Source organism: Balaenoptera musculus, chromosome 20 (assembly GCF_009873245.2).
Source record: "Balaenoptera musculus isolate JJ_BM4_2016_0621 chromosome 20, mBalMus1.pri.v3, whole genome shotgun sequence".
NCBI lineage: Eukaryota > Metazoa > Chordata > Mammalia > Artiodactyla > Balaenopteridae > Balaenoptera > Balaenoptera musculus.
In genome coordinates, this window is record NC_045804.1 from 51,156,565 (window position 1) to 51,166,320 (window position 9,756).

The following is a 9,756-nucleotide window of genomic DNA, read 5'->3' on the forward strand; positions in this document are numbered from 1 at the left end:
CCAAAGCCTCAACCTCAGAACAGCCCCTCCCCCTCAGCCACAGGAAAACCACCTAGATAGCTCATTGGCATATGTGTGGGTATCAGGCAAGAGGGAAACAAGACGAATGGCTAATATAACTTTCAAAACAAAACAAGGATAAGAGTGAGTATCAGAGGGAGGAGCAACAAAGCTATGAAGCCAGGCCTCTGGGTTCTAAGGAAGAAAACTGGCCTGGAGGATCAGGTGCCTGGGTCCTTGATGACAGCAGTGACTAGGAGCACGATGCCTGGGTCACTAAGGTAAAGGAGCAGTGGAAAGGTAGTACTGGACCTTTCTAGTGGCAGGGTGCTAGAGGCCCAGATACGTGAGACTGAGATGCTAACCTCTCAGTCCCCAGCAATTTCAGACGCGGTAAGTGATGATCAAGCCGAGATTTTATTTACAGTTCCCTGGGAAGTCTTACACAAGAGGGGCCATCATTATTGCTTTAAGATTATTGCCAGGAGGAAGACTACAGTCCTCCACTGCCAGGTAGGGAGTCCTGCTCAAGGCTCAAAAGTTTATCCCCAGATCTTTTTATGTCAGCCCCGTTTCTCTGCCGTGACCTAAAGGCTGTCACCTTTTCCTGCGAAGTGCGGCCCAACCGTACTTTCCAAGGGCTTCCCTGGCCACTTGTGCCAGGACAAGCTATACATCGGCCATCAATTTTCCCTCATCAGTGCTTTGTCACTGCAGTCCCCACCCTACCCCTCTCGGCAAGAACAAAGTATCAACACTCTTTGTGGTTTTAAGCCCTCCTCTACCTCCTGGCTGAGGCGGGGTCCTAGTTTCCCAAAGATTATCATTTACTTCCTGCCAGGACCAGCCTGGCTTCCTTTGTAACGAATGTAAGAGCCCCATCTCCTTTGTCCCAGATGACATCAAAACTCACTTCATATTAGGTTGTTACCCCTTGATGAAATTTCAAGGGCCACTTTTGAGGTACTCTGCATGGGTCTTGTATCTGCCTTTTTTTTCCCCCTGGGCCTCGGCGATTAGGGGAAGAGAGAAGGGAGCGAGTCCAAGTGGCAGAGAGGGGACGGCCCAGTAGCTCATGCCCAGGATTAGCAGGGAGGCCTAGGAGAACGCAATAGGGGGCGGCGGACTACTTTCCCTCTCAAGCCCCACTGCGGGAGGATATGGCTTTGTTCATGCTTTCGCTACTGTAGCCGGAACTCGTTAGTGGGCGGGGCTTCCCTGGCTCCGGCCGCTGCGTGGAGGGATCCGGAGCCGGAGGGAGGCGGGGGCGGGGGCGGGGGTTGGGGGGGGAAGCGGTTCTGGGGGGTGCAGCGGCTCCGGTTTGGGTCCCTGCGCCCCCGACGGACTATTTCTTGAGATGCGGTTTGTTGCCCAGGAGCCCTTCTATCTCCATCACCGTCTGCGGGGTCAGCTGACTCAGCACCTGGAATTGAATGGGGTGGTGGAGAGGGCAGTGCATGCAGGGTTGCTGAACAAGGGCATGAGGTTCGAAAAGCCGGGGAGCCGCACAGCGAAGTCAAGTGGCAGGGAAAGAGTCGCAGCTGTGCCCCTGCCTCACCGTCTCGCCCTGGGACCTCTCATTTGCCAAGCGAGGACATTGTAGTGGGTGACCTCACAGGCCCATTCTGGCCTGGACAGCAAGGCGTTGCTTGACTGCGGGGGCAGGGGACAGAGATGGGCTCCGGCTCTGACACCCCCCCCACTGCCCCCCACACCCCTCCCCCCTCACCTGCAGGGCGCCCAGGTGTTCAATCAGCTGCTCTGCACTGGACACCCCCAGCAAGACCGAGCTGACACCCTCACTGCGGAGACACCACGCTGGGCCAGAGAAGGAAAAAAAAAACAGCACACAGACTTCAGAGGTGTCTCCGAGGAAGAGGGTCCTCCCCAGAGACAAACCAGTCTGCGGTTTGGTAGCGTCTCAGGAGGAGACAAGGCCTCTGCAGGGTCCAGGGCTGGCAGCGTCTCACCAATAGCAAGCTGCGCCACGGTGCAGCCCAGCTGGTGAGCGATGGGGAGAAGGTCCATGACTTTGGCTTGTTGCTTCTTGCCATCCTCACTCTGCACTTTGTCTTTGTGCCACTGGTAGCCCTGGAGGCCAAGGAGAATCAGCAAAAGACCACTCCTCAGATAGTCCACTCATGCCGTCCTGAGCCCCCAGATCTCACCTTGATGTTGACCCTGCAGGTATCTGGGACTCGCCCATCATACTTGCTAGTGATGAGGCCACAGGCCAGAGGGGACCAGGTGACTGAGCCAACACCTAAGAGGAAGAGGATTGGATGTGGGAAAGGGATCTAGGTGATGGTGAGGCCGAGGGAAAGGTAGGGATGAGGGGACTTCGAACCAATCTTGTGGTAGAGCTCTGGCAGCTGCATCTCCACCTTCTCCCTCTGAAACAGATGGTGCTCAGCTTGTTCACACACTGGAGGAATCAGGTTGAACTGTCTGGCCATGGAGTAGGCCTCCTGGGTTGGGGTGGGGAAAAAATGGGGGTCAGAGCACTCCTTCCATTTTCTTCCACTCCCCCCTCCTCCAGTAGAGTGGGGTTTGGAGTGGCCATGTGAAAAGTGGGAACAAGTTGTAGGACGGCGAGGTGGGTGGCACACTCACCATGATTTCTGCAGCCCCCCATCGGGATGTCCCCCAGTATAGGGCCAGGCCCTGGTTGATGACATAGGTCATGGCTCGCACAATCTCTAGGCACATAGGAGAGGGAGAGCCTCACTGTCAGACCCCTGGCATCCTGGGTTCCAGATTTGCAGACCTCTGCCTGCCCCACCAAGGCCCCACTCATCCCTGTGGAGTCAGAGAGGTTGGTATCTGCTCTTCACCTCCCTCCCTGTCCAAGTCCTGGGGTCTGAGCCTCCACTGTGGAGCTTGGGAGGCCTCCTGAGCAGGGGCTGGCTTCTGCTGAGGTTTTGAGAAGTGCTCAATTTTGAAGGGTTGTCAGGGTTGGGGTGCTGCTTTTACCCTCCATGGGACTGTTGGGGTCTGAGCGATTGGCGAAGATGATGTCCACATATCCCAGCTGGAGGCGTTCCAGGGATCCTCGCAAGCCTGGGGTAAGCATGGGGCGAGGAAGGTAAGCTCTGGAGCTTCAGTTTCCTAAGAATTCAGACCTTATCCCTTTGCCATGGCCACCTAAATCCCAGCTTCCCTATTCAAAGCCTCAGACTCAGAGCTTCAGAGAATGTTCCCAACTCCTCTGGCTTCCATACCCAGCCACCTCCGGTTCCCAGCCCCTAACTCTTACCCTCAATGATGTGTTTGCGGCTCAAGCCTCGCTCAGTTTCTGCCCTGTAGGAAAAGGTAAGTCAAAGATGAGGTGTGTCAAAGATAAGGGACCAGGGCTGGACTGGAATCTTGAGGAACTGGGATTTCAGGGGTCCTCACAGGCAGGATGCAGACCTGGGGTAGCAGGTGCAGGGACTGCTGTCCCCACCCCCATCCCATGCACCTTCACACAGTCTCTGCAGATCTTCTCCCCAATTATAGTGAGGCAGCCACTTACTGTCCTCCCCAAAAAATCTTGGTGGTGATGACATAGCTTGATCTCCTGGAAAAAAGAGAAATGGTAGAACCAGCAAGAAAAGGATTTTTGGATGATCATGTCCCCAGCAACCTCCTGGCCCTCCCCACCCACCCAACATGTCTTACCTCCAACCTTTGCTCTTGAGGATGTTGCCTAGGGTTCTTTCAGCCCTGGAAGGAAGACAGTGCAGAAGCACTGACCCCTCCAAAGTGGATCAGTTTCCTTCCCTCCTCCCCACCTTTCCCTTCAACTAATTTCCTCTCCTGTAAAATGGAGCATAAATGAGGAGCCCATTGGGCTGTCAGCCCCATCCTAGACTAAGTAAGAGGGGCTCCCAATCTAGGGTTATAGTTGTATCGTTTTCATTCATTCATTCAACAAATGTCAGTTGTGCATCACTGTGTACCAAGCTCTGTTCTGGGTGCTGAAGGGATAGAATAGGATGAGAGAAGAGGGACCAACTATAGTGGAGCCAGGGAGGACACTGCCTCATCTGGTTCCAACCATTTGTATTGCCCTCCCCCTTCTTTTAGTCTCTGCAAAGTTCCACCCATCCTCCAAAATTTAGCTTGGATTCTGCCTCATTTTATGGAAAATGTTCTCTGATTGCTGTAGTCTATGGTCAGTCCTTGTCAGCTTCCATAGCTCTTATTGGCTACACAATTTTTTGACACTTAATCATGAGTTAATGTGTGACAAGTCTTAAGTTATGGTGGGCTCTTACTGAAGTGCTACTGTTATTTAATCTTTCGTATCTCCTTGTCTTTTGGTTTGTTTGTTTAACCACTTAGACTGTGAGCTTTTTGAGGGCATATTGATGTCATCCTTCAATCAGATACCTGCTCTGTGACAGGCTTTGCATAGGTACTTAGGTGACGTGGGAAAGAGCAAGACAAGTTCTGTGGAGGGAGGAGCCTCCCAGTTGAGCAGTGAATATGGCCTTGTAAACGAGTAATTGATGAACTGTGTATCAGAGGGTAGTGTAAAGTGCTTTGGGAGCCGAGGGGGATAGTGACCAACTTTGCGGAGTTGGGCAAAGGCTTCTTGGAAGAGCTGACATCTGGGACAAGTCTTAAAGATAAGCAGAAGAGTTTGCCAGAAGAAGAGGCAGGAGTAGTCATCCTAGGTTTTTACTATTTCCAGCGTGAAGCCGTGTGTGCTGTGGTGTAGTATGTTTGAAATTTAGCTTTGTCATCCTCACATAGTTGCACATAAATGATGTCCAGGAAATATTTGTTGGTTTTATTTTATTTTGACTGCACAGTATGCCCCATTGCCCTCAAAGCTGGAGAGAGACAGATGTTGGGACTACAGTTCCCATAATGCTTCGGGGCTCCACTGGCTGAAAGGTTGGAACTTAGTGATGCAGAATTCCCAGGGTTCTTTAGGGGGAAAACCAAAAAGCCCTGATATTCTCTCAGCCTTCCAAGTGTAACTTAGTTTTTCACCCCAGTCCTTACTTTCCCGCTGCATACACTTCGGTGGTGTCAAACAGGTTTACGCCATGCTCATAGGCTACTGTCAGCACATCCTCTGCTGTCTAGGATGGTGAGAGAAAAAGTTGAAGATCAACAACCAGCCTCTCAGTTACCTTCCTTACGGCATTCTAGCCCATCAGACCTCAACCTTGGTTTCCACATTCACTCCGCTTTCCCCATCCTCCAACCTCAGGTCCACCGTTCTCCATGCTTGTTGTCCAAACCCCTATGCAAGTCCATTTCCCCCCTTTTTGGTTCCCTCATACCCCCTCACCCTGCTTCTAGGCCCCATCACTTATACCTCATCTGAGATCTGAGAACCAAATGTGACCCAGGTACCTGCAAGAGAGAAGCCAGGCAAGTGAGACCTGTGGGGGCAAGCCATGAAAGAACGCCCCTTCCCTTAATTCCTCTTCTTTCTAACTCACCTAGGCCAAGGCAGGATACCCGAAGACCAGACTTTCCTAGGTTCCTGCAGGACACAGAGGCAGAAGGAATGGGTAGAGCCTCCATTAGCGACATAGATTATCAGCCTCCAGCTCCTCTCCTTCCAGAATGAGATGCCCTCAGGGTGTCTCAGTCCAAAGAAGCTAGACTCAGTGAGCCCACTGAATTGGGCAGTGCTATGGCCATAGCATAAGTGAACAAATAATGACTGTTCCTCTGGAGCCACTGTCCAATGCCTCTGTTCCCTCCTATCACACTGAAGATGTGCTGCCTGCTTAGCGTTTCTGCTGGTGGGTCTTGTGTTTATTTGAGTCATCTCTGGGATGTGTAGAGTCGGGGGTGGGGGTTGGCTGGGAGGAATGCGACTGGCTAATTGTGTTGAGTTTGTGAAAACAGATCATCAGAGAGTGCTGTGCTAAAGGGCAGACACTGGGGTGGAAGGGGTAAACCAAGTTAAGTTCAGGCACTCAGGCAGGCAAGGATCCTTGGATAAGATAGGCAGGTGGGCCTCCAACAAAGGCAGGTAGGACACCTGGGTGGAGAGTATGAGAGGAAAGACCAGTTCTCCCTCTTCCCCTCTCTACTCCCTCTGCTCCTGTTGGCTTGTGAAGTCTGTCTTCAAACGAGAGAGCCCCCTCCTCCCAAAGACCCCCCACCCAGGCAGTCCGCTCAGCTTCCCAATCAGGGCCACCACATGGAGGGGATCAAATTCCTCAAGTGACAAAGCCGGGTCAGATCAGTGACCTCTGCTCACTCTCAAGCAGGAGCCCCTCCCCTCCCCCCTACTGGTAGTCCTGAGAGCCCAGTGGTTCTCTGAGATAAAGTCGGTTACATTTCAGTCCATCTTTCCCACATGGCCCCTGTCCCTCAGCAGGGGGTTGAGAGATGTGGTCCATCCTTCCAAGGGCCCCACTTCCCTCCCCACCAAGAAGGGTTGCAGGAGACCTTGGGGCATGTGGGGACAGTATCTGGGTCAGGCACACTGAGCAGGCCAAAGTGAGAAGCCGTTTCCTTCCCCCATCTTCCCAGGACACGACCCAAGGACACTTCATCCAGGGGGGTGTGTGTGTGTGTGCAGCCTGGAGATCCGTGCATCCCTCGCCTTCCTGAGGGTAAGGAGGGAAGCTTAGGAGCATCCCCTGGGTCTGACAGGCCTGGTCAACCTTGGTAAACTTGATTTTCTACTAGTCGGGGGTATGGATTGGACGGAGAGCAAGAGAGGGCCCATGTAAGGGAGTGCCAGTGATGGGAAGAGGAGATGGAGTGAGCCGGGACCTTCTTAGCGAAGTTTGGGGGGGGTCCTGGAAGCATCCCAGGAAGCCTCAGGGGTCAGGAAAGGGGAGCAGATGTGGCGGGCTGCCCGGCCACCCCCATACCTGTATTTCATGCCAGTGCCTCGGCCGGTGCTCTCTCGGAGGACCCCAGCGGGCGCTGGGGGTCGGGGGACCACTGCGGCCCGGGCCTTGGGGCCCGACCCTCCTCCCCCCGGAGGATTCCCATGCCCCCCGCCGACCGGCCCGCCATTACCGCCCCCGGGGCCCGGCCGGGGTCCACACAGACGGTCCTCACTGCTCCGGCTGCGAAGGTTCTGCTCGGTACATGCGATAGACACCTGCATGCCGGCTGGCCAAGGCGGGGGAGGGGCTCCGAGGGGGCGGGAGGAGGAGGGAACCGGGAAGCCCGAGGGGAGACACCCGGGGGTGTAGTGGCGCGAGCCCTAGAAGAGCGGGAAGGCTGAGGAGGTTGCGGCCGGAGCAGCCAGGCAGGATCCGGCTCGCGGGGGCGGGCTGCTGGAGGTCGCGGGGTTTGCGGCGGAGAGGAGAAACGCGGGGGGCGCCACGAGTGGAGCGATTAGGATTCGGGGGTACTGGCGCAGGGAGGAAAGGGGGAAATGGACGAGGGTAAAGGTCGAGGGCGATCCTCGGAGGGTAGGAACTTAGGGACGAGGGGGGGGCGGAAGAGAGATGCCACCTCAGTCCGAACCGCAGCGGGACCCGATAGACTCCTAGCCGCGTCGGCTGCGGGCCCAGCTAATCAACATGCAGGCACCGCCCCCTCATCTGCATAAAGCCGCCCGCCTCCCAGCCAAAACCTGCCGCTCATCTGCATAAGCCCCACCTTCCGGAGCTCCAGCGTGTTCTGTGGGCTCACAGGAACCAGAGAGCAGAACCGGGAAGGTGGTTCTACTCTCTGCACCCCGAGGCCAGTCGGCCTTCCCCCAACCCAGTGGTTTTCAATCGGGGAGCTATTTTCTCCCCTAGGGGACATTTGGCAAGATCTGGAGACATTGTTGACTGTCACGATATGGGTGCGCGCGCGCGCGCTCATGTGAGAGAAGAGGGAGAAAGAGAAAGACATGGAGATGTGCTACCAGCATCTAGTGAGTGGCGGCCAGAACAAAGTACACGGCAGCACCCCCCCCCCCCCCCCCCCCGCCACACACACACCAAGATATTATCCAGCCCCAAACGTCAACAGTGCCGCTGTTGAGAAACCCGTGGACGAAGCCTCTTTGCTGGCTCAGGGGATGTGAACCCTGGTTCAAGCCTTCATGAGAGGGGCAGGCCCCAATCGACCACTGAAACTAACACGCTCAGGTCGCAGAGGGTGATAAAAAGTTTATTCTGTACTTCTCCCAGAGTCAGGTAGGGGATAAAACTGGAGAGAGGGCCTGGTTTGGAGGTGTAGAGACTCCAGTAGGCTTCCTTCCTGTGATGGGAAGGGCACCATGGAGGGCTTTTTAGGCTGTTCCCCTGGGAGGGCTGCCGAGGGGCTTGACGGGGATGGAGGAGCTGGGGCCGTGGGGCTTCCAGTAGGGGCCCTCAGGTGAAACAAAGGGCCCCAGACAGACAGGGATTCTTCTGAGGGGTGAGGTAGAGTGCTTCCTTCAGCCAGCCCGGGCGGAGAAGAAGGGCAGAGAGCGGACGTAGGAGTCCAGTCGGGAGCGGAAGAGCTCACTTTGCACAGTTTGGCCCAGCGGGCACAGGGGATTCTTCACCACCAGCTCCACGTACAGCTGTGGAGGAGGAGGGTGTTAGAGCCAGGCTTTGAACACTTCTTGTTTTCAACCCCAAACCTACTATAACCTCAGGGGTGTGTGAATGCACAGAGATCAAGGGCTGGAAGGCAAACCCTCCTTGGGGAGAAACTGGTGGTGGGAGTGTATAAGGACCTAAAGGGTCCCAAGAAGTCTGACTTCAATAGAGATACAATACAGTAGGATTAGGGCAGGGAAGCTGAAGGAGTCTTGGGGCTCTAAGTGGCCATGGCTGTTGAAGCTTTGGCGGAAGGGTCCGAGGGGCTGGCACTGACCGCACTGTAGATGTGGTGCAGCACATCTCGGATGGGTCCCACGCCCAAGTCAGTGTTCATGACAACCTTGATCCCAGTGGGCGTCTCGTAGTAATGGAGTTTGTAACGGCTAGTTTGGAAGGCCAGGAAGCCGTCCTTCCTGCAGAGATGAGGAGGATGTCAAGGAATAGAAGCGAAATCTTTCCCAAAGAGATTCTTCTGATCTCCTCTAGATTGACTCCCTCTTCTCTAAACGTGTCGTTTGTAGGAGGCTGGTTGACTAAAGACACCTCCCATCTTCACCCCTCAATTTAGCCCCGTTGTCCAACCTCTCTACCTTCAGATCTTCCCCACCGCCGCTCCTGCCAGCTCCTGCACTCTTGCCCCGGACTCAGCCTCTCTGTCTCCTTACCCTCTCTGGGGGCCAAAGCCCCTTCCACTCCAGAAAGTTTCCCCCACCCCCAAATTCCCTCCCTCCCTCAACAACCCCTCTGACTACGCGTACATGTCTAGCGGGGACATCTTGCTGACAAACGAGCGGATAGAGAAGAGCATCCCGTACATCAGCTTGTACTCCTGGAGGAAGAGGGGCAGAGTTAGCTCTCGGTTTTTAAAGGAGCCGGGGTTGGGGTGGGAAGGAACCAGGGTTTGGAGAGAAGAAGCTGGACTGGGACAATGTGCATTTGGAGATATGAGGTCACCCGGGTTGCGCGGGGCCCTCTCGTCACCTCCTCCTTGGGGATCCCCGCTTGCTTCTTGCGGTGCCACTCGCTGTAATGCAGACACACTCCATTCCGGTCAAACAGGTACAGGTTGTGGACAGTCATCTGCAGGGCAGAGAATGTGAGCCTCGCTCCGGGACCGCCCACACCCCGTAGGCTCCAGTTCTCAGCCCGGGATCCCTCCAACCAGACGTGAACCCCTACCCCGAACTCACCGGAACTTCTCCGAGTGCCCGTCACTCGATACTTCCGGTTTCCGCGGAGCCCCGCCCCACCGGGTCTA

General features: G+C 55.2%; 2 protein-coding genes across 4 annotated transcripts; both read right to left on the reverse strand.

The window, feature by feature from the left end:
• Positions 1 to 400: 400 nt before the first annotated feature.
• KCNAB3 (potassium voltage-gated channel subfamily A regulatory beta subunit 3) lies at positions 401 to 7,466 on the reverse strand. Of its 2 annotated transcripts, XM_036835400.1 has the most exons (14): positions 6,837 to 7,466; positions 5,442 to 5,485; positions 5,315 to 5,352; positions 4,996 to 5,075; positions 3,661 to 3,705; positions 3,515 to 3,559; positions 3,257 to 3,300; positions 2,974 to 3,060; positions 2,614 to 2,699; positions 2,348 to 2,468; positions 2,169 to 2,263; positions 1,971 to 2,091; positions 1,730 to 1,818; positions 401 to 1,423 (listed from the first exon to the last, which is right to left on the reverse strand). In XM_036835400.1, exons 1-14 carry the CDS (start codon positions 7,076 to 7,078, stop codon positions 1,346 to 1,348), a joined length of 1,215 nt encoding a protein of 404 aa, XP_036691295.1. In that variant the 5' UTR covers positions 7,079 to 7,466; the 3' UTR covers positions 401 to 1,345. The 2 variants fall into 2 exon arrangements, with proteins under 2 accessions (XP_036691295.1, XP_036691296.1); XM_036835401.1 differs by lacking the exon at positions 2,974 to 3,060 and having other exon boundaries at positions 1,275 to 1,423.
• A 593-nt stretch (positions 7,467 to 8,059) lies between these two features.
• On the reverse strand, positions 8,060 to 9,744 carry TRAPPC1 (trafficking protein particle complex 1). 2 transcript variants are annotated; one of them, XM_036837004.1, is made up of 5 exons: positions 9,689 to 9,744; positions 9,480 to 9,578; positions 9,257 to 9,327; positions 8,773 to 8,911; positions 8,060 to 8,476 (listed from the first exon to the last, which is right to left on the reverse strand). In XM_036837004.1, the coding sequence occupies exons 2-5, from the start codon at positions 9,576 to 9,578 to the stop codon at positions 8,348 to 8,350; spliced, it is 438 nt and encodes a 145-aa protein (XP_036692899.1). In that variant the 5' UTR covers positions 9,689 to 9,744; the 3' UTR covers positions 8,060 to 8,347. The 2 variants fall into 2 exon arrangements, with proteins under 2 accessions (XP_036692899.1, XP_036692897.1); XM_036837002.1 differs by having other exon boundaries at positions 8,062 to 8,476; positions 9,480 to 9,707.
• Between the last annotated feature and the right edge of the window lie 12 nt (positions 9,745 to 9,756).

Coding starts and splice junctions, on each gene's coding strand:
- KCNAB3 (XM_036835400.1), bottom strand. CDS start 7,078: ATGCAGGTGTCTATCGCATGTACCGAGCAGAACCTTCGCAGCCGGAGC. Junction 5,353..5,441: donor GGTATCCTGCCTTGGCCTAG/GTGAGTTAGAAA, acceptor TCTCTCTTGCAG/GTACCTGGGTCACATTTGGT. Junction 1,424..1,729: donor AACACCTGGGCGCCCTGCAG/GTGAGGGGGGAG, acceptor ATTCAATTCCAG/GTGCTGAGTCAGCTGACCCC.
- TRAPPC1 (XM_036837004.1), bottom strand. CDS start 9,578: ATGACTGTCCACAACCTGTACCTGTTTGACCGGAATGGAGTGTGTCTG. Junction 8,912..9,256: donor AAGATGTCCCCGCTAGACAT/GTACGCGTAGTC, acceptor TCATCTCTGCAG/GAAGGACGGCTTCCTGGCCT. Junction 8,477..8,772: donor TGCACCACATCTACAGTGCG/GTCAGTGCCAGC, acceptor CCTCCTCCACAG/CTGTACGTGGAGCTGGTGGT.